General features: G+C 38.5%; 1 protein-coding gene across 1 annotated transcript in view; it reads right to left on the bottom strand.

Annotated features, from left to right (window-relative positions):
- Window positions 1-18,600, bottom strand: part of PALMD (palmdelphin) — a 49,756-nt gene that overhangs the window by 18,305 nt on the left and 12,851 nt on the right. The window contains exons 2-3 of the mRNA XM_041749162.1: window positions 14,349-14,429; window positions 8,273-8,397 (exon numbers count right to left, since the gene is read on the bottom strand). Of these exons, the coding sequence (XP_041605096.1) occupies window positions 8,273-8,397; window positions 14,349-14,429 (206 nt within the window). The remainder of the gene's footprint in view (window positions 1-8,272; window positions 8,398-14,348; window positions 14,430-18,600) is intronic.

Consider the following 18,600-nt stretch of genomic DNA (forward strand, 5'->3'; position numbering starts at 1 on the left):
GATAACAAGGAGCAGAGAGCCGGCCCAGCAGTGACATTGAAACACGTGTCAGTCTGCTGTGATAATTGCGAACAGAGCAGATGTTTAGAAAAGCTTAATAATTTATGGTTACATGTGAGCAGCTTTTGCATGGGTGAATCATATCTCCTAATATAACTCAGTAAATATTAATAATTATCTTATGGACAGATGATATATCATGATTTGAAACTGCCATGTAGGCAGGTAATGTTAGAAGATAATAATTTAGTAGGAAAGCAAACCCTCTTAATCAGAATCGTATTTTATAAATCAAGGGTTTCACTTGCCATGAAAAATAAGAAACCAAACTGGTTTTCAGAGAATCACCCACTTTCATGCGCAGATTACAAACGTAATTTTAAAATAATAGCAAATAAATGCATGCTCTGGAGGTTGGTGCCGTATGGTATACTGGCTTCTCAAATGGGTGTGTGTTTTTTAATTAGAGCCTGTAGAGAGCCTTGTCGTACATGCCAAACACTTAAGAGCTAAATAATTTCAATAATAATTCACATTGACCTCTGCATAGGTGTAATGAGTGTCCCAAGTGATCTTCAAATACTGCTATAGCCAAGACATGATAAGTTAGCTGCAAATGTGCTTCCCCCTGATTTGGGGAGGTTTTTTTTCTTATTCAAAAAAAGGTTGTAAAGGAAAATATTTTTAGTGAATAAACTACTTGTAACCGTATTATCAAATGGCAAAACATATTCAATGATGTATACAGCCACTGACTCTCTCTACTCAGAAATAATTACCGGCTTTGTGCCTTGTAACCCTTAACATTTGACTCCAACAATCTTATAGAGCAGCCACTGTGTTTTCAACTTTCTATCCAATTCATTTTTGCTTTGTTTCTAGTGTTAATTGTTCATACTTGATACCAAGAACAGGACCCTATTATTTGAAGACCAATAAATATAAATTCCAACCTTAATATAACATAGAATAACCAACAAGGATCAGTTAGCCTGGGGTGGTCTAAATGGACTAGGTGACACTTGCCTTATGGCAGAAAAAGATGCATTCCAAGGGGTGTGGTGTGGAAGCTTTCTGAGCCAAGAGGCTGGGGTGGGGGACAATCTTGGGGAATGGGGAAGCCTAAGCCCTTTGGTAGCACATTATACAAAAGAGTCTCTGCCTTTGAACATTCTTTATGGTAATGACTTGGAGGATGGATCACTGAAACTAATTCTTCTCCTACTTTCTCCTTTGTTCATTTATTTCTTTGTTCCTTCTCTACTCATGTCAACACAGCCAAAGATTTATGACATCCATACTAATGGTTTTAAGTTTCTGTTCTGAGTTACCGTGTTTTGTTTTTTTTTTTTTTTGAGTTACCGTGTTTTGAATGAAATAATTAATGTAAAATCACTTTGAAAAGTTAAAATATCTAAAGGGAGGTAAACATAAATAAATATTTGCTTGGAGGCACCTATGATTCTCAATCTCTAGATGAAGATGGGTTTGATGTGGGGGATCTCTATACGTGTTTATTGAACTGTATCAAGAATAAGCTGAGTGGGTCATGGTGGAATGAGTCTGGAGTCAGAAAGATCTACATGTGACTCATGGCTTCACTTATTGGATTTACAGTTTTCTGTGTTCTAGTGGCCTTCTATATGAAATAATGGTGATCAGACTTCCTCCAGTGAATGATCATTCTCAGAATAATGCTTAGTACATAGTATATGTTCCATAAAGGATAGCTGTTATTATTGAATTACAGTGGAGTGGTGTCATTCTACTCTACCTTTAAGCCTACCTTGGTGGGGGAGTGTTTATTCTGGGTAAATTTAACCCTTATTTCTACTAACCTAATGGATGAGATTGGTAGGTGTGAACAACAGAGAAGGTTGGGAGGTAGGGGACAAGGAAATAAAACAGCCTATGAAAGAGGGAAAGGTGAGAAAGTGAAGTGATGGTGAGCCATCAACAGTGGCCTCAAAAACCACGGGTACCACTGTCATGTAACTTTGCCCTTTACTCAAGATGGTTGGGTACTTACTCTTTTTTTTTTTTATTTTTTAAAGATTCTTGAGGCTTTCCTTTTTTAGTTCCTTAATGTTCATGTCATTGTGTAGTCTTTAGCTGGTCCTTTTTTTTTTTTTTTTAAGCTGGTCCCTTTAATAGGTGATATGTTCAAGTCTGGCCATCCTTTCATCTATCCATCATCCATATTTTTCCATTCATTTATTTATCAAGCTGCATAGTCACAGGTATTCCCCCTATGTGCTAGGCATTGTACTAGGCTTTTTCTGATGGGGGCTGGGGGACAGATACTTCTTCTTTTTTTTGCTGGAAATCTGATTTATTTTGGTCTTTTTGGGAAATTAAAAAAATCTCCTGAATTAAAAATAATCAGAATATCTGGGAAATTAAAAACAACAACAGATGAACTCCTGCAAATCTGATAAACCAATTACTCAAATATGGAGAGTGAAAAACAAGCTTGGAATGATTTTGACTCATGTAATTGCTTCAGAATAATTTCTTAAGTGTTTCTAGGCAACAGCAAATTTAAGAAGAAGAAACAAATGGTGGTTTCTCTCTCTCTCTCTCTCTCTTTTTTTTTTTTTTTTGCCTTTTCTCCCTTTCTCTTCTCTCTCATGTTGTCACAAAAGAGCACCTTGTGTTATCTCCCATAATGTGATGCTAGATATGGCTGGCTAGGTCAGGGCAGGAAGGCAGAAACATTTGGAATGTGATATTTTCATGTAGCCTTCCTCACTGCGTTGGATGTGACATTAGTTTCATTAAGGTACAGGTGGACCTCACAGGTAGATCAGAGCATTAGGTAGGGTTAAATTTGGATTGAAATCAAACGAGCTGGATTTTGATAAACCACAACCAGCATCAAAATCATTTAACCTTTATATTTCTACGTCAATCCTTTGGGTTCCTTTTTGAAATTGAATCTTACCTGCTATTTTTTTGAGTTAACTGAGTAGATTATTGCTTCATATGATATTGAGAAGAATGCATTTCCTAATACGGAATCTCCCTTTGTGGAGGAATTTCCCTTATGTGGGGTGGTGGTAGCTGCGGCCCGCTCCTCAGATTTTCTCATGACATACAATCACACAGAAATCTACTCCTTCATGTATCTTCCTATTAGTACCATATGGGCAGGCAGTTTCTAACCATTTGGAGACAAATGAGAGCTCATTAAAGGAAGGTAGAGGGTCAGAAGGGCACTTTAGAATATGAAAAAAAAGGTCCTTACTAAAGAACATTTAATCATAAGTAGATAATCCTTCTCAAAGGGAAGGCAGTGCATTTGTCTTATTCTCCTTGGCAGTTAACCTTTTGCATTTTATGCTTGTGACATTTCTGTCAGGCGCTCTGTGTGCTCCAATTGAAGTCAGAGGTCTTTGGACACAGCTCAAAAAGTAGCAAGTGTCTGGAGGGCAGCTTGATGTAAACCATTTTGGCAGGAGTCATGGAGAACAGCTGGGCAGCTGCATAGGAAAGAGGAATCTAGAATGTGAATGACATAGTTCCTTGGGATACTTCTGAGGGTGCTTGGTGGGGGGATGGTGGTCATTTGGGGTACAGGCTATTGGATGGAGGGAATCAACAGACGTGACAAAAGAGGATTTCTAAGCCAGCCTATAAATGTATGCACATGGATGTCTGGACTAAGAAGTCAGCACTGGATTTGCACCTGCGCCTATAATCAGGAAGTAAGTGGTTCAGTGGTCACAGTAAGAACAGGGCTCATCTGGGAGACAAATTGAAAGTCTATTTAAGCAAAGTGATTCAGAAGGAGTTGTTCAATATCATTTTCCTCCTGGGAACATTTCTTCCTAAGGTATTAATCAGGGCACCAGGCAAAATACTAATATTGTTCCAAAGCTGAGAATGTGTCTCTGAGACAAAAACCATGGAAACCTACTTATTTTCTGAAATGTTGCTTCTCTGAAAGAAAAACTGAGAGGATGAATAAGCAGACATGCTTTACTTAAAGGTTAGGTGTGAGTCAGGGAACCTCTGAGTGTTTTCAATATGGCAGAGAGTCATCTGAACGTCTATATAAAATGATGCATGTGAAAGAGTGAAATCATAGCATGGATTGGAAATAAAAAGTGCTGTAAAAGGGTAGCATTTACAGGATTTGACTTCTGTAAAAGTTTTCTGCAGGATCTGAGGCATAATTTATTTCTATAATTAAGACTTCTAATTTGATTTTAAATCTTGGGTCTTAAGTTTTTAGCTGTAGGAGTCAGAGCAAGTCAGCATCTACAAATGTCATTTTTCTCACCCATTAAATGTTATCTACCTCATAAGGTGATTGTTGGTATTCAACGAAATAATCTATATGAAGGGTTTAACACAGTGCCTGGTCTATAACACACACTGTAAAAACTAACTGCTGTTGTTAGCATTTCAGTCTTCAAGCCATAAAGAAAACCCATCAATTATTTCCAAATGGAAAGAATCCTACTTGGGTGCTAATCTCAGTTTACTCAAAGAAAAAGATTCTTTGTACTGGCATAAGGAAATGAGAGATCTTGGCCAAAAGATAAAAAGCCCCTGATAAATCTCCAGGCAGTGTCCTTCTTTCAATTGTTTTTGACTCCTAGTAAGGAACAGGATCTAATATATTTTTTTTAATTATTTATTTTTGATAGTCATACAGAGAGAGAGAGAGAGGCAGAGACACAGGCAGAGGGAGAAGCAGGCTCTATGCACCGGGAGCCCGACGTGGGATTCGATCCCGGGTCTCCAGGATCGCGCCCTGGGCCAAAGGCAGGCGCCAAACCACTGCGCCACCCAGGGATCCCCGATCTAATATTTTTTGAACACCTACATGTATCAGGCACTCAAGAAGTTGCTTCACTGATAAAGTCCTGTGAAGTCACTATAATTATCCCATTATTACAGACAAGGAAACTGAGGCCCAAAGAGATGAAAGAACACATCTAAGCTTCTGTATGTACTATGGTTGGCAGAAATAGGGACTTGAATGCCAAAGGCCACACTCTTTCAGTTCATCTCACAAGACTGTGGAAGTATAGTAGTAGGAATGAAAACTCCAGGGGCAGTCTGGCCCTGCTACAGACCCTGAAGGAATAGCAACGTTTCTATTTTGATGTTCCCATTAAAATCTTATCCTCTAGCTGAGAGGCCTGGCAGATGGCAAATGTCACCCTTGAACAGTCATTGAAGTCAAGTGATAAACACATTCAGGGCTGGGGATGCTTCCCCTGCTTAGGGAAGGAAGATGGCTATGCCTGGCTCGACCCCATTGGTTGACTTGGTTGCTTCTTGGAGCTAATAGGAAAATGTACTTTATTTAGCTGGTAATACTAGCTCCTTTAAGTGCCACAGGTAGTTGTTTTGGAGAAAGATTAAATCTAAAAACACGAACCTGATGTTGAGCAGCTTTAGAAATATCTGAGAAGAAAATGTTCAGTTATCAGGTAAAGCTGCTCTGGCAACATGATTTCTTCGATGTGGGGCAGTAGCGGAGGCTGCTTAATACAGACAAGGCACAGATATTTTTTTTTCTCTGTACGTTGCTTCAGAACATTCTGTTCTCTGCACATTTTTAACAAGATAAACATGGCTTTGTGGGTCACAGTGATGCAAATTCTTTAGTAACTCTTGGCAAATACCTTTGTAGGGCCATTCCTTAAACAAGGCAATTTGCTGGGAGGTGGTAGGTGTTTCAGCATTTCCAGGACATTTCCACTTACAGCACTCCTTCAGTTTTACAGCAGGAGAACACTAAACCTGACTGGTTTTGAGGCCCATGTTTACCCATGCTTCTGTGAACTCGACTAAGTCCTCTATCCTTTCCAAGCCTATTTTGCCGTGTCTGCCACGGAGGTGTCAGTGCTTTCTAGGATTGCTGTGAGAATTAAATGGCTTAATGTAAGTACAAGTGCTTTGCAAATTGCACAAGGGCACTTAAAAATGAATCACTCTTGTTACTATTATTTCTATTTAGGGGTTGACATCATTCGGTGTTAATAAAGGAGCACTGATGGTTAATGACATCCTGAAGATCCAAAACAAAGTTGTAGTGAAGTCACAGGCATGAAAAGCACAGTGTAGAGAATCTAGTCAATAATATTGTAATAACATTGTATGGTGACAGATGGTGACTATGTTCATCATGGTGAGCACTGTGTAATGTACAGTTGTTGAATCACGATGCTGTGTTCCTGAAACTAATATAATAATATTAGATGTCAACTATAGTTCAATTAAAACAAAACAAAAAACCCTCATAATTCATAATAAGGTGCCAGAAATTGGGTAATGTATAGACACGTAACTAGTAATTTAATATAGATATTAGAGACTTCCTATAAAAGATAATAACTCTTCAGACCATAGAGTGTGGTCTGGAATGCTGTGTGCTGTCACTCTATAGGCAGCATAGCGTAGTCAAATGAGTTAGTTTCTGATCCACCACTTCCTAATTGTGTGAATTTTTCAACCTCTGCACAAAAAGTGAAGATGATGACACTGTGTCAGGGTTATGAAGATTAAATGGGATGATTTACGTAAAGTATCTGGTGGGTAATATGGCTGGTTAAATATGGTTTCTCTACTTCTTCTGGCTCTTCTTTCTCCTTTTTTTTTTTTTTTTTTTTTTGTCAGATAGGAGCTCTAACTAGGCAATCCACGGTCAATACCGCTAGAAGCTTATGTGCTTCTCAGAGCATTCAGGCATGGACTGAAAGCAATCAGTAGAACCCTAGTAAATTCTCTGGGATTACTTACAATGCTGCCCAGACTTGTTAATGGAGTCTATGTAGCCACTTCAATTATCATCAAGTGCAAAGAAAGTTGTAGGTGTTCAATAGGGGCAAAGATTCTTAATGAGGAGGCTCTGAAGGGAAGCATGGAGGAGTCTACAGAGTGCAGGGGATGCAGGGATTAAATCCAGAACTCCTTTGGAGAAAAGGATTCTGTATTGACAATGAGAAAGTAATCATCAGATAAGCCAGACTTTGGTAAGAAGCTCTTGCTAAGGGATGCCTTACGGAGGATCACGCTTTCCAAACTTTAGAGTTGATTTTTTTGAGTTATTTTTAAGTATTTGTTATCTACTATTCAGAAACACTTCACATCTTTGAGCAACCAACGGAAGAGTTGTAAATGTAAGCATTTCAATGATTACAATATAACTTTTAAAGAATTGTTAGTTTAAAAACATCTCAATGAGTAGTCAATGATTTTAGCTCTTAAGTATACAAGTGCATGAAATTAGGCAAGCAAAATGAAAATCAGTTTAAAAAGGAAGCTTTTTTCCATGTTGTCAATTTGAGGCTTAATGCAATTTGTCCATATAGTGTGCTGAGGATGGACAGAATGTGGTCGTTTAGCTATGGGATATTTTCACTTTGCAGGTCTTTTCCTATAGTTCTCACCAAAGAGGACAAAGTCGCAGCGAGTGAGATTTTGAAAGCTACCTATGTTTCAAAGATCCATAGGCTTTAAATTGTTGTCATTATTATGCCATAAGAAATCCCATCTTTTTTCCATGCATAGGTTAGAAAATGGTTCTGACATTTCCCACATCTCTTTCTTCCATGCTATCTGTATTTTGTGATAATACTGATAACCCCATCTTCCATTCCAGCTTTTCATTTTTTTTTAATATCCATCACCTCATTTTAAGCCAAAGCAATTTAAAAACTTTCCTTGTTATGTCATAAGTGCTGACTTAGTACCGATGGTGTGTGATGGGCAGGGAAGGACATTGCAAAGTGAGGTCAACACTTGCGACCCAGTAATTAGGGAAGTAGAAGAGAGAAAATGCTAGTAAAGTATTCCTATGGTGTCTTCTCTTCCAAAGTATGGTTGTGACTGGGGAGAGCCTGGGAGAAGGGTGATGGAGGCACAGTGTAAACACACCTGTAGGGCTGTCACCTGTCCTAAGGTGAGAGTGGGGGATGGGGATGGGAAGGACTGTTTTATGATCACCTGTTATGTGCCAGGTAGGTGCCAGTAGCTGAGCTACAATATACAAAATACATATATTTTTCATTTGCTCAATAACTACAAAAGATATTGTTACTACTGTTTTATAGATGAGGAAATAGGCCTGGAGAGCTTTGGGTAAGTCACTATTATGTATTTAAAAAATAAATCTGTTGCCTTCTGGTGTTGTCTTAGCCTTTATTAGAAATCCAAATGGAAGATCTGATTTTGTCTCTAAAAATAAGAATGGCTCTTATATATGCAAAGTCAAACTAAAAGAAGTTGTGGAGTGTCTCAGTGAGGGTCATACCTGAGAATACTTTGTTCTAGAACCTGGATCTGGTGCTGGTCTTGTTGATTTTGCTTCTTCATCTCTTCCTGTTCTTTTCCACTGCTGACTCCATCTAGAAGCCATTTCTCCCTTAAGGCCTTTTTCTGATATCAGGAAACATAAAGATGTTTTTATATCAGTCAACAATTTCCAAAATCTCTGACTGCTTTGAAATATTTTGAATTTTAATATGGACAGAGTAAAGAGAAATGATTTTTTCCCACTGCTTTGCCTGAATAAATCTGGTATTTTCCTTCAGTGCACACTTTGTGACTCCCTTCCAAAGCCAGTTTATGTATCTAAATCCTATTATCTTTCAAGTTCTTTTTTTTTTTTTTTTTATCTTTCAAGTTCTAGTTCAGGTCCCTCCTTCTCTGTGAAACTCTCCATCCTCCCCCCCATGCTCACCCTCAGAGAACTCTCTTTTCTCTGAATCATGCAGCACTGTCTGTCTACATATACTGTATGTCTACCAGTTGTACGGGGACCTTATCATGTGATACCTTACTATTATTTATTTGCTTAATGGGTATACATCTTGTGTCTTTGAAGTGGAAGCCTCCTCTAAGTCATTTTTTATTCATCTCAATGACAGTGTATAGCTCATGTTCCAAAAAATCTTTGTGGGATTATTTGAAATGATGGGCAAAACAAGAAATTGCTATTGTATCTTAAACCATTCAATGTTAGTCTTAAGTGGTGTGGTCAGGATTTATTGCTTTGCTTATCCAATACCCCTTCTTTTTTTCTGAGAACCATCCTGGTTCCAGATACCCAAGTTCAGCACAGATTACATGTTCCAATAATGTGATGCACAAAGTTCACTGATCTGTCTAAATATTGGTGAGTTGAATTTTTGTTAACTTTAACAACAACAAAAACCTTATGTTTTATCACATGCAAAAAAACCCCCTTGAATTTGCATGAAGGAATTACAATCTTATACTTTGCCTGGAAGAAAACTTAAAGCAAATGAGACATGTGTTAATTTTGGAGGGAACTTAGCTAGCATCCTATCCATGTCTTACTTTGGAACTGTTAGATATTATTTCAGAGAGTTTGAGTTTCTCCTGAAGAAAACTGTTCTCCCGGGCAGCCCGGGTGGCTCAGCGGTTTAGCGCCGCCTTCAGCCCAGGGTGTGATCCTGGAGACCCGGGATCGAGTCCCACGTTGGGCTCCCTGCATGGAGCCTGCTTCTCCCTCTGCCTGTGTCTCTGCCTCTCTCTCTCTCTCTCTCTCTCATGAATAAATAAATAAAATCTTAAAAAAAAAAGAAAACTGTTCTCCCTATATATCTAACTACCTATAAATTATTTGTTCAAAAATTGCTTATTGGGGATTGACTGTTTCTAAAATGGTGAGGAGAGAAGAATGGGAACTTTGTATTTTCTGAGATTTCTTTCTCTTAAACCACGATTAAAATGAGACCAAGTAAAAAGAACTGGGGAGGATGCTAGGATTAATGGTACTGGAATATAAATACCTTTGAATTTTAAACAAAATTTAAATAAGGTTGACTGTGGTAGGTAATTATCAAGTGATGGTTATTTTAAGTGAGGCAATGGTTTCCAAGACAATAAGAAACATTACATTGATTACAAATATATATTCTATGGAATTATAGTTTTTAGGACTGATAAAACCTGGACTGCTCTAGTTGAAGCATTGAGGGGGCCTGGCAGCCATGGATGCACAAAACAGTTTGAAAGCCACCAGACTGAAAAACGACCTTGTCCCAGCTAATCATATTTGTGCTGGCCTTTTCAGATTTTCAGGCAATTGCTTGTGGACAACACACCCCATAAGAGTGGTTTGTAGCCAGAGATTATTTTCTTCAGTGTTATCTTAACCCTTAATTATAGCTGTTTAGCTGTTTGTAAAAATGTTCTCCTACAGACACAGTTAAATGTTATTAATAAAGGTCAAAGATTTATCACTTGAGATCAAAGATGCCAAGAAAATCTTAGTATACTATCATTTTAAGAATTTACCTTGATTTTAATTTATTTTTCTTTGATGGAATGTGATGATAGCTAATGCATAGTAATGAAGACAGATGACACCTCTCAAAGTAAATTATAGTCCTTACAAACCACCTACGAGGACAGTTTCAGTCATTTACATCCATATCACTATAAGAAGCATTGAGATGGTTTTATGTTGCTGAGTTACGGAGAACAGAGAATAATTCTTGTGATGTGATTATTTGAACTTGGGGCTATAGCCTTGGTTCTTAGTGTGGCTAGGAATAAGAATAACTTTAATTTTAGCCTTATAGAACTTTGTTCATAATTCACAAAAGGTCATTTACCTCTGAGATCTTTGCCAGAAGTAAAATGACAAAAATGAATGTGTGAATCAACTCTTTGCCTCTGAATATAAAATATGCAATTTGGATGTGCAGTTAAAACGATACGGTTCAATCACACACTATAACAAATAGTTGTTTTGTTTTTAGGTCACAGTTTAGACTTGTGCTTTCATCTATAAGGTCGATGAAAAATGTATGTCACCACAATGATATTCAGAATCAAAAGCCATCGTAACTAAGTGAAAATATAAGTGACATGTGAGGAATAGATCTTTGGGCAGTTTTTTTTAGGGAAAGGTTTTCCTGAAGCATTTCGCATGCTATATTATAGTAGACTTTAGGAACAAATTAATTTTTCATACAAATCAAGTGGACTTCCAGAAAAGAAAAGTTTTCTAAGCTAAGTGTATTTTGTGTTTCTTGGCAGCAGACTGTGATCATGTAACTAGGCAAGGAGCAGCATAGTGTACAAATCTCAAAAATGTTTGAAAGCTAGAATGCTACTCAGGTCCCCCGAAACTCCCTTTCTAGCGTGTCATTGGTATAACTGACTGCCAGGTTCCAGAGCCAGAGAATATCAGAGCGAGTTGCTACCATTACTTTGCAATATATGTACTAATGATACAGAGGAGTCCTTTGTAAATGTTTGTGTTTGTGTTTAAAGTGTGTCACTGAAGTGTAATGAAACAGCTCGCAATTGGGAAAGTGCTCAGGACGGTCAGTAGGGTGGAGACAGATGGATAAAGAAGAGAAGAGAAAGACTGGTTAACTGTAGAGACAACAGAGCTTTCTTGACTTGGTGAACGTATTGTACAATGAACTTTATAAATACTTCAGGGGTGCCCGAGTGGTGCAGTCGGTTAAGTGACTGACTCTTGGTTTTGGCTCAGGTAGTGAGCTCGGGGTCATGAGATCGAGCCCTGCGTGGGGCTCCACACTTAGTGTGGGGTCTGCTTGAGATTCTCCCTCCACCCCTCTCACTCTGCTCTCTCAAATAGAGAAATCTTTAAAAAATATTTCTGCACATCTCTGAACCCCATTTGTAATGGTGCCCAGTTGCTATTTGGTACAGGCAACCATTTTCTGCAAAACACTATTCAAACAGCCCTGCTTTCCTCTGTGTTCCCTTTGTGGTCCATGCCTCGCATGCGGTGCTCATCACAGTGGGAATGTCATTGCAGGTTTCAGTGTCAGTTATCATTTTAAGGACACAGGTCAAACTTTATTGTGTCTTCTTAGTGTCCTGCTTAGTACCTTACACATAATGGGTATTTAATAAGTATTTTTTACTAAAAGGCCCTCTATACATCTATATGAATCCTACTTATCATTTAGACTCGGTTTAAATCCCACATCTTTAATGGCATCTTTACCATAGAAATTTTGAGTGCTAATAGACCACCTCAGATTGAAGAGTACACCTAATCTTGTTTTTGTTTTTAAAGATTTTATTCATTTATTCATGAGACACACACACACACACACACACACAGAGGCAGAGACACAGGCAGAGGGAGAAGCAGGCTCCTTGTGGGGAGCCCGATGTGGGACTCGATCCCAGGACCCTGGGATCACTACCTGAGCCGAAGGTAGACACTCAACCCCTGAGCCACCCACCTGGGTCTCACACCTTATATTCTTATTTATTTTTATTTTTATTTTTAAAAAAGATTTTATTTATTCATGAGACACAGAGAGAGAGGCAGAGTCACAGGCAGAGGGAGAAGCAGGCTCCATGCAGGGAGCCGAATATGGGACTCGATCCCAGGACTCTAGGATCACAGCCTGGGCCAAAGGCAAATGCTCAACCACTGAGCCACCCAGGCGTCCCATATTCTTATTTAAATTAAAAAAATCTTTTAATTTGTCCTAATTATTTATTTAATCCTGAGTTCCCCGCTAGGTTGCAGGCAGAAGGGCTACAGCCCTCTGGGGCCACTGTTAGTCTGTGTGGCATTAATATGATAATCAGGAAAAAGTGTATCTCACCTCCACCCCTTCTGGTCAGTGCACAGCTTGGGAAGATGGATAGCACCTTTGTGCAGAGAAAAAGAAATGTTCTCCTTCAGACAGAAGGAGTCCTATGCCAGCATGCACAGTTCCAAGGGAGTGTGGGCAGGGTTTTAGTTAGCACCCCTTTCTCAGGTATCTTTGTGCAGTACACAATCTGCACAACAGTGTACGGAGATATAAAGCATGATAAATGTTCTGATTGGATTGGATTAGACAAAGTCTCCTGGGTTCCAGAAAGCAAACCTATAGGGAAGATCATGTATTATTTTTGGACTGGTTTTGGCAAGTATTGAAAAAAGGTGTCACCTCAGAAACAGGCTTTTCAGCGAGTCAGGGTCAGAGCTTTCTTTTGTCAAACTTGCTTCCTACAATGAACTCAGGGGATGTTTAACCCTTTCTCCTACTGTGAGCTCTACTGTTTGGCTACCCGCTCTATAAGGACCGTAATTGCTAATGCTAGAGAGCTATCCATTTATTCAGAAGTAGTCATTAGTTTATTGTGAGACTCAAAGTGTGTGTGAGTATGTGTGTGTGTGTGTGTGTGTGTGTGTGTGTGTGTCAGAGAGAGAGAGAGAGAGAGAGAGAGAGAATAAGCACTGGTTACGGAATTAGAAATGGCTTAGCTCAAAAATTACTGTGGATTTGACTTTTGATCAGAGTTTCACCAAAATAACTTGGTAAAATTTGTTTTAGTTCCATTGATTTTTCTGGTTATACACACTGCATTTCTTGCCTCTATCTACTAGTCGCATAAATTCAGGATGACATACTGCAAGGGTAGCAGGCTAAATCTACTTTGAAATTATCCATCAAACATCGGAAATGTCAATTTATATAGGAGCAAAGAAACAGAATCCAGAGAGCGGAGGCTAATTGGAATTCCAAATTATGTTTCTTTTCAGAGGTGGCTACTTGATCCATCAGAAAGCCGAGTGAGCTGAGTTCGGCAGGTTTATCTTAAGTGTGTAGACCCCACGAGTGTAAGGCATTGTTTCATTGAGGGATTAATTAAATCTATTGATAGCAGCCTTGCTAGATAAGTAGCTTCCTGCTTGGGTCTGTTCACAAGGAGCTCCTGTTTGTCATTTGGTTGCATCCTGTGGCTAAGCTACGCAATAAAATGTTGAAACTCAATGTGCTTTAATTACAAAATGACCACACCCATGGAAGATGTAAAGTCTGATTTTAAAAATGGAGGTTTATTTCTGGTTATGATCTCATGTTTTGTCAAAACAAAAAAACAAAGGAAAACAAAACTCCCCAAACATACTCAAACAATATTGGATTCATTGCACTGAGCTTTTAAATATAAGCATCCTTGGCTCGGCCAGACAGTGTCTGTTGTACACCCCCTGGGGGAAGGCTGGCTTTTCATTGATTTCAAAAGGGACTTCCTAGCTGGATTGGTCCCTAGGGATGTTAAGCAAGACTGTGTTCGGGGCCAAATTAACAAGGCTGAATTCTCAAGGTTACCCAAGAAAATGAGGAAATTCAGTAGTAAAAGATAAAAGTAATACAAGCATGTTTTCAATTTTCTACATGTTTACCAGAAGGTATTAATCTCATATGCAAATATTATGAGCTCCTTGGCCTCCTCTATGGTTATTAGGGTGTTAGTAGAAATATGTTGAATTTTTTTCCTTCCTAGAGCATCTTTACCATAGAAATTTTGAGTGCTAGTAAGCTATTTGAATACAAAATCATTGAAATGAAATTAAATTCATAAATTACCTTCAAATGCTGGTGCTTTAGTTTTTCTTCTTCTATTCTCAGCCGCTTCTGTGAGATTTCTTCCTGTATTTTTCTTTTATCCTGAAATAAAAGAAGTTCCAGCATAATCAACTTTTTCAATTTGCTTAAATATGTTTCCTTGGGGTTGTCGTCATTACCGAATGGCTGGCCAGCAGTATGCTCTTGGCACTGGTAGGAAGCTGCTTTGGAAACTCAGATTTCAAAGCGACGGAGGGCAAAGTGAGACATTCAAAGCATTTTGCTGGTGGAAAACGATATAAGGTGCTTTTTCAAAGAGAACTTGAAAATATTTTAATGTCTTTCCTTCCCTCCCATTAATCTCGCAAGATTGAGCTGTTGAGTGATGCGATGGAAAAAGTGAATTTTAAGGAGGGAGTTTTGAAATAGGCAGGAGGAAAGCCTGCGAGGAGGGAGACTGTTCCTGGCACAGGGGTGAAGGAACCGCCGGGGAAAAGGTCTGCTTATGTGGGAAAACAGGATAGCTAGCCTACAGAGCATTCAAAAACTAGAAAGCTAGAAAGTGGCAGTGTTTCCTCCTTGTATAACTTGCTATGTGGAGATAGAGAAAAAAGAGTTCAGATAATGCTTGTTAACAGTAAGAGGGCTTTTAGCTGTGGTTAAAAAATAATTCATGGGGGAGATAGAGCCTCTTTCACCGAGTTTAAATTGCATTACCTCAAAAAACCCAGAAAGCATACGTGTTAATGGCCAGGGGTTGTACTTTTTAGAAAATACAGCATATGTATTAAATAGCCTGGGTTTGATTTCTGGCTCTGCCACTTACGAGCTCTGTGCCCTTGGACAAAAATCCTTAACTTCTCTGTGCCTCAATTACCTCATCTGAACAATGAGGATAATACGAGAATCTACCTCATAAAATATGAGCATTAAATGTATGTGAAAGTTCCTAGCACAGCGTTTGACGCAGAGTGCCCTGTATTTGTTTAATAAAATTAAGTAAATAAGACATAATCTGTTAATCACAGAAAGTAGCGCACTAATTCTGATAATGCTTCCATAAGCCTGAAATGTTTTAGAGATTCCCTCTCTGGAATTGTTTGAGGCATTTTATGAACTATGCAAAAGGCCCTTATTTCCTTATTATTATTATTATTATTTTTTTGGCCAGAGGTGACATTATCTTCCATCTATTTTATAAGAGTGGGTTTTAAATCTGCACTCAAAATTAAAAACTCCCCAAGGATAAAAATTGGTTGCTAATGAAGACAACTAAAAGAATTTGAAGCAGGCTCAGAAGGTAATTTAGAAGGAAGAGCTCCAAAGATACTCGGCAGCATTGTTGAAATAAGTGCATGGCTTCCTGATGCGACTCCTTTGAAGATAAAAAACCTTTTTTTGGATGTGTAAGTTCAGGTACATTTGTTGAAGAAAAACAACATGTTGCTCTTTAGCTTTGTCATGTTTTTCTTTGTGTGTTAGAAGAATATGTGACTTCATCAGTATCCCACTTTGTAAATTTCATAAGCAGCTCTTTTGAAAAGAAAAAAAAAACCCACTCACGAGGCAATGAGGGTGGGTCTTCATATCACTTCTGTGGATCAAATCTTGTCTTTAGGAACAAAAACTCTGATAACCTGTGAGTCTCTTCCACTGTATCTAAAGGCTGTAATTGAGCAAACATTGGTAATATTTTATTTTTTTTTTTAAGATTTTTATTTATTTATTCATTAGAGATACAGAGAGAGAGAGGCGCAGAGACACAGGCAGAGGGAGAAGCAGGCTCCATGGCCGGGAGCCCGACGTGGGACTCGATCCCAGGTCTCTAGGATCAGGCCCTGGGCTGAAAGTGGCCCTAAACTGCTGAGCCACCAGGGCTGCTCACTGGTAATATTTTAAATGTATTATGCCAAACATTTTGGTAAGTATTTTTTAGGCACTATCTCATTGAATCACCATAATAACAAAGATGTTGCAATAATTTTCATTTTAGAAGAGAAAATGTAAGTTTAACTTAACTAACTAACTAATCTGAACTCTCACAACTAACGGAACCAGGGTTTGAACCCAGGCAATTTGAGTTCAGCCTCCATGCTCTTAGCCAACTCATGGCACCATTTTCCTGAGTGAGTAATTAGTCCAGCTTCTCACAACTTCCTTCACTGTCCCATCTGTCATGAAAAACTGTGGCCAATTCTGGTCGACAACAAGAGTGGGGCTTCTCATTTTTGTTTCATTTTTAGTGTTGGTGTGTAATCACCCACCTCTCACTACGGGTAGTCCATAGAGAAGAATGCCTTAAGTACAAGAGCCGACGTGAACCTAGCAAGGCTTCTCCACCCTTGTCCACAGCCAGTTTGGACTGGTTGCACCTTGGGATTAGTAATAAGGGAAGGAAAGCTGTGGGTAGGGGCAGGGCATCTGAAGTGTTTTGGCAACACAAGGCTTCTAGAGGGTTGCTAAGGAATATCAATGTTTTGTCTCTCAGAGTTAATATGATGCCTCCCTTATGTCAGTCTAGGTAATTAAGAAGATAATTTATGATGTTGTAGGCATGATTCTCTTTTAAGATAGAAGCCCTTTTTCCTCATAAAATATTCAACAGCAAGTTATTATACTTTTGCCAAATTTCATAGGAACTTATAAGAATTACTGAAAAATAAGATGGCAATCATTTAATTTTGTTAAGGCAAAATAAGTCAACCTTAAGTTGTATACCTAGCTCTATTGCTAGTGTATCAAAAGTTACCATAGCCCTCTAATTCCTTCCCACATTATCATGGAACAAATAGATATAAAATACCACCTGCTTCCCAAAAATTTCCCAGAAACTTGAGTATCTTCACATAGACATCTGATATAACCTGGCACATCAGATACTTATTAATTAATTAATAATTATTAATTAATTAATTACTAATTAATTCTTATGAATAACTTATATATATGTTTACTTCTTTAATGTTCAACTAAGGAAGACTTCTGTTTAATGAACAGTTGCCTAGATATTTAACTGCCTGACTTAGAATATTTTAGCAGTTGACACCCACAAATTCTAATTCTGTATAAGGCTACTTCTTGATTATGTTGGGAATTAGTTTATTTATTTTGTGCAACTAGAAAGCTATTGTAACCATTCATGATTCAATGATATTATTGCAATCACGTACTTGATAAAGATAAGCACAATACTTGGGAGTGTGAGTATTTTAGAGATATGGATTAACGAGGATCTAATATTCTTTTTTTTTAGGATCTAATATTCTTAAATGCTTGAATCTGTAAGTAAGGTAGAACTGAAACTGAGTCATTTAATGATTAATTTATACAACACTGAGGTACTTATGTACAAATGCTGTGTTCAAGGTGTTGTGCAATGTTTAAAAATTATTCAGAAGTAGATACTTTCATCAAGAAATTTACATTCTTGGGCAGCCCAGGTGGCTCAGTGGTTTAGCACCGCCTTCAGCCCAGGGCATGATCTTGGAGACCCGGGGTCGAGTCCTGCGTCGGGCTCCCCGCATGGAGACTGCTTCTCCCTCTGCCTGTGTCTCTGCCTATCTCTCTCTCTCTGTGTCTCTCATGAATAAATAAATAAAATCTTAAAAAAAAAAGAAATTTACATTCTCATAGAGAAAGAAAACCATCCTCGTAATTATATAGTCTAAGAAAGTGATAAATGTCATTCCTGAGGCACAAAAGAAGGTTCTATGAGAGTTGAGGGGAGATAGGAAGCAGTTGTATCTAGCTGATGTGGGTGGGAGAGGCTCTGACATAGCATTTGAATAGAGTATGTTAGATAGTTGCTGGGGAGCAGGCGAGTGGGGAGAAAGGGTATTGAAGTTACAGGCTCCATGTGAACAAAGACCTGGAAGCAGAAAATTGGGACATTATTTAGAACAGTGATTCTGGAATCCTAGTTGTCACACAAGTAGGGGAAATAAAATAGGGAAAACAGGATGAGAATAAGTCTTCAATAAAAAAAATTCTGAATGGCAGGGCAAGGGGTTTGGAATTTACTATGTATTGGGATGGAAAGCAAGGGAAAGTGTTGAGAGGATTAATAGAGCTAAAACCATGTTTTAAGAAATTTAATGTAGCCTGTGTAATAGACTTTGAAGGAGGAACACTTGAATGGGGGATGATCAGTTAGGCTATGAGTCATACATAACACCAAGAGAGCTTGAGCAAGGGGTAGCAGAGGGTGGGAATGTCAGAGATACAAGGAGTTAAAATTGGTAGGACTTGGCAACTGGTGACGTGTATGTGGGAG

Source organism: Vulpes lagopus, chromosome 3 (assembly GCF_018345385.1).
Source record: "Vulpes lagopus strain Blue_001 chromosome 3, ASM1834538v1, whole genome shotgun sequence".
NCBI classification, from domain to species: Eukaryota; Metazoa; Chordata; class Mammalia; order Carnivora; family Canidae; genus Vulpes; species Vulpes lagopus.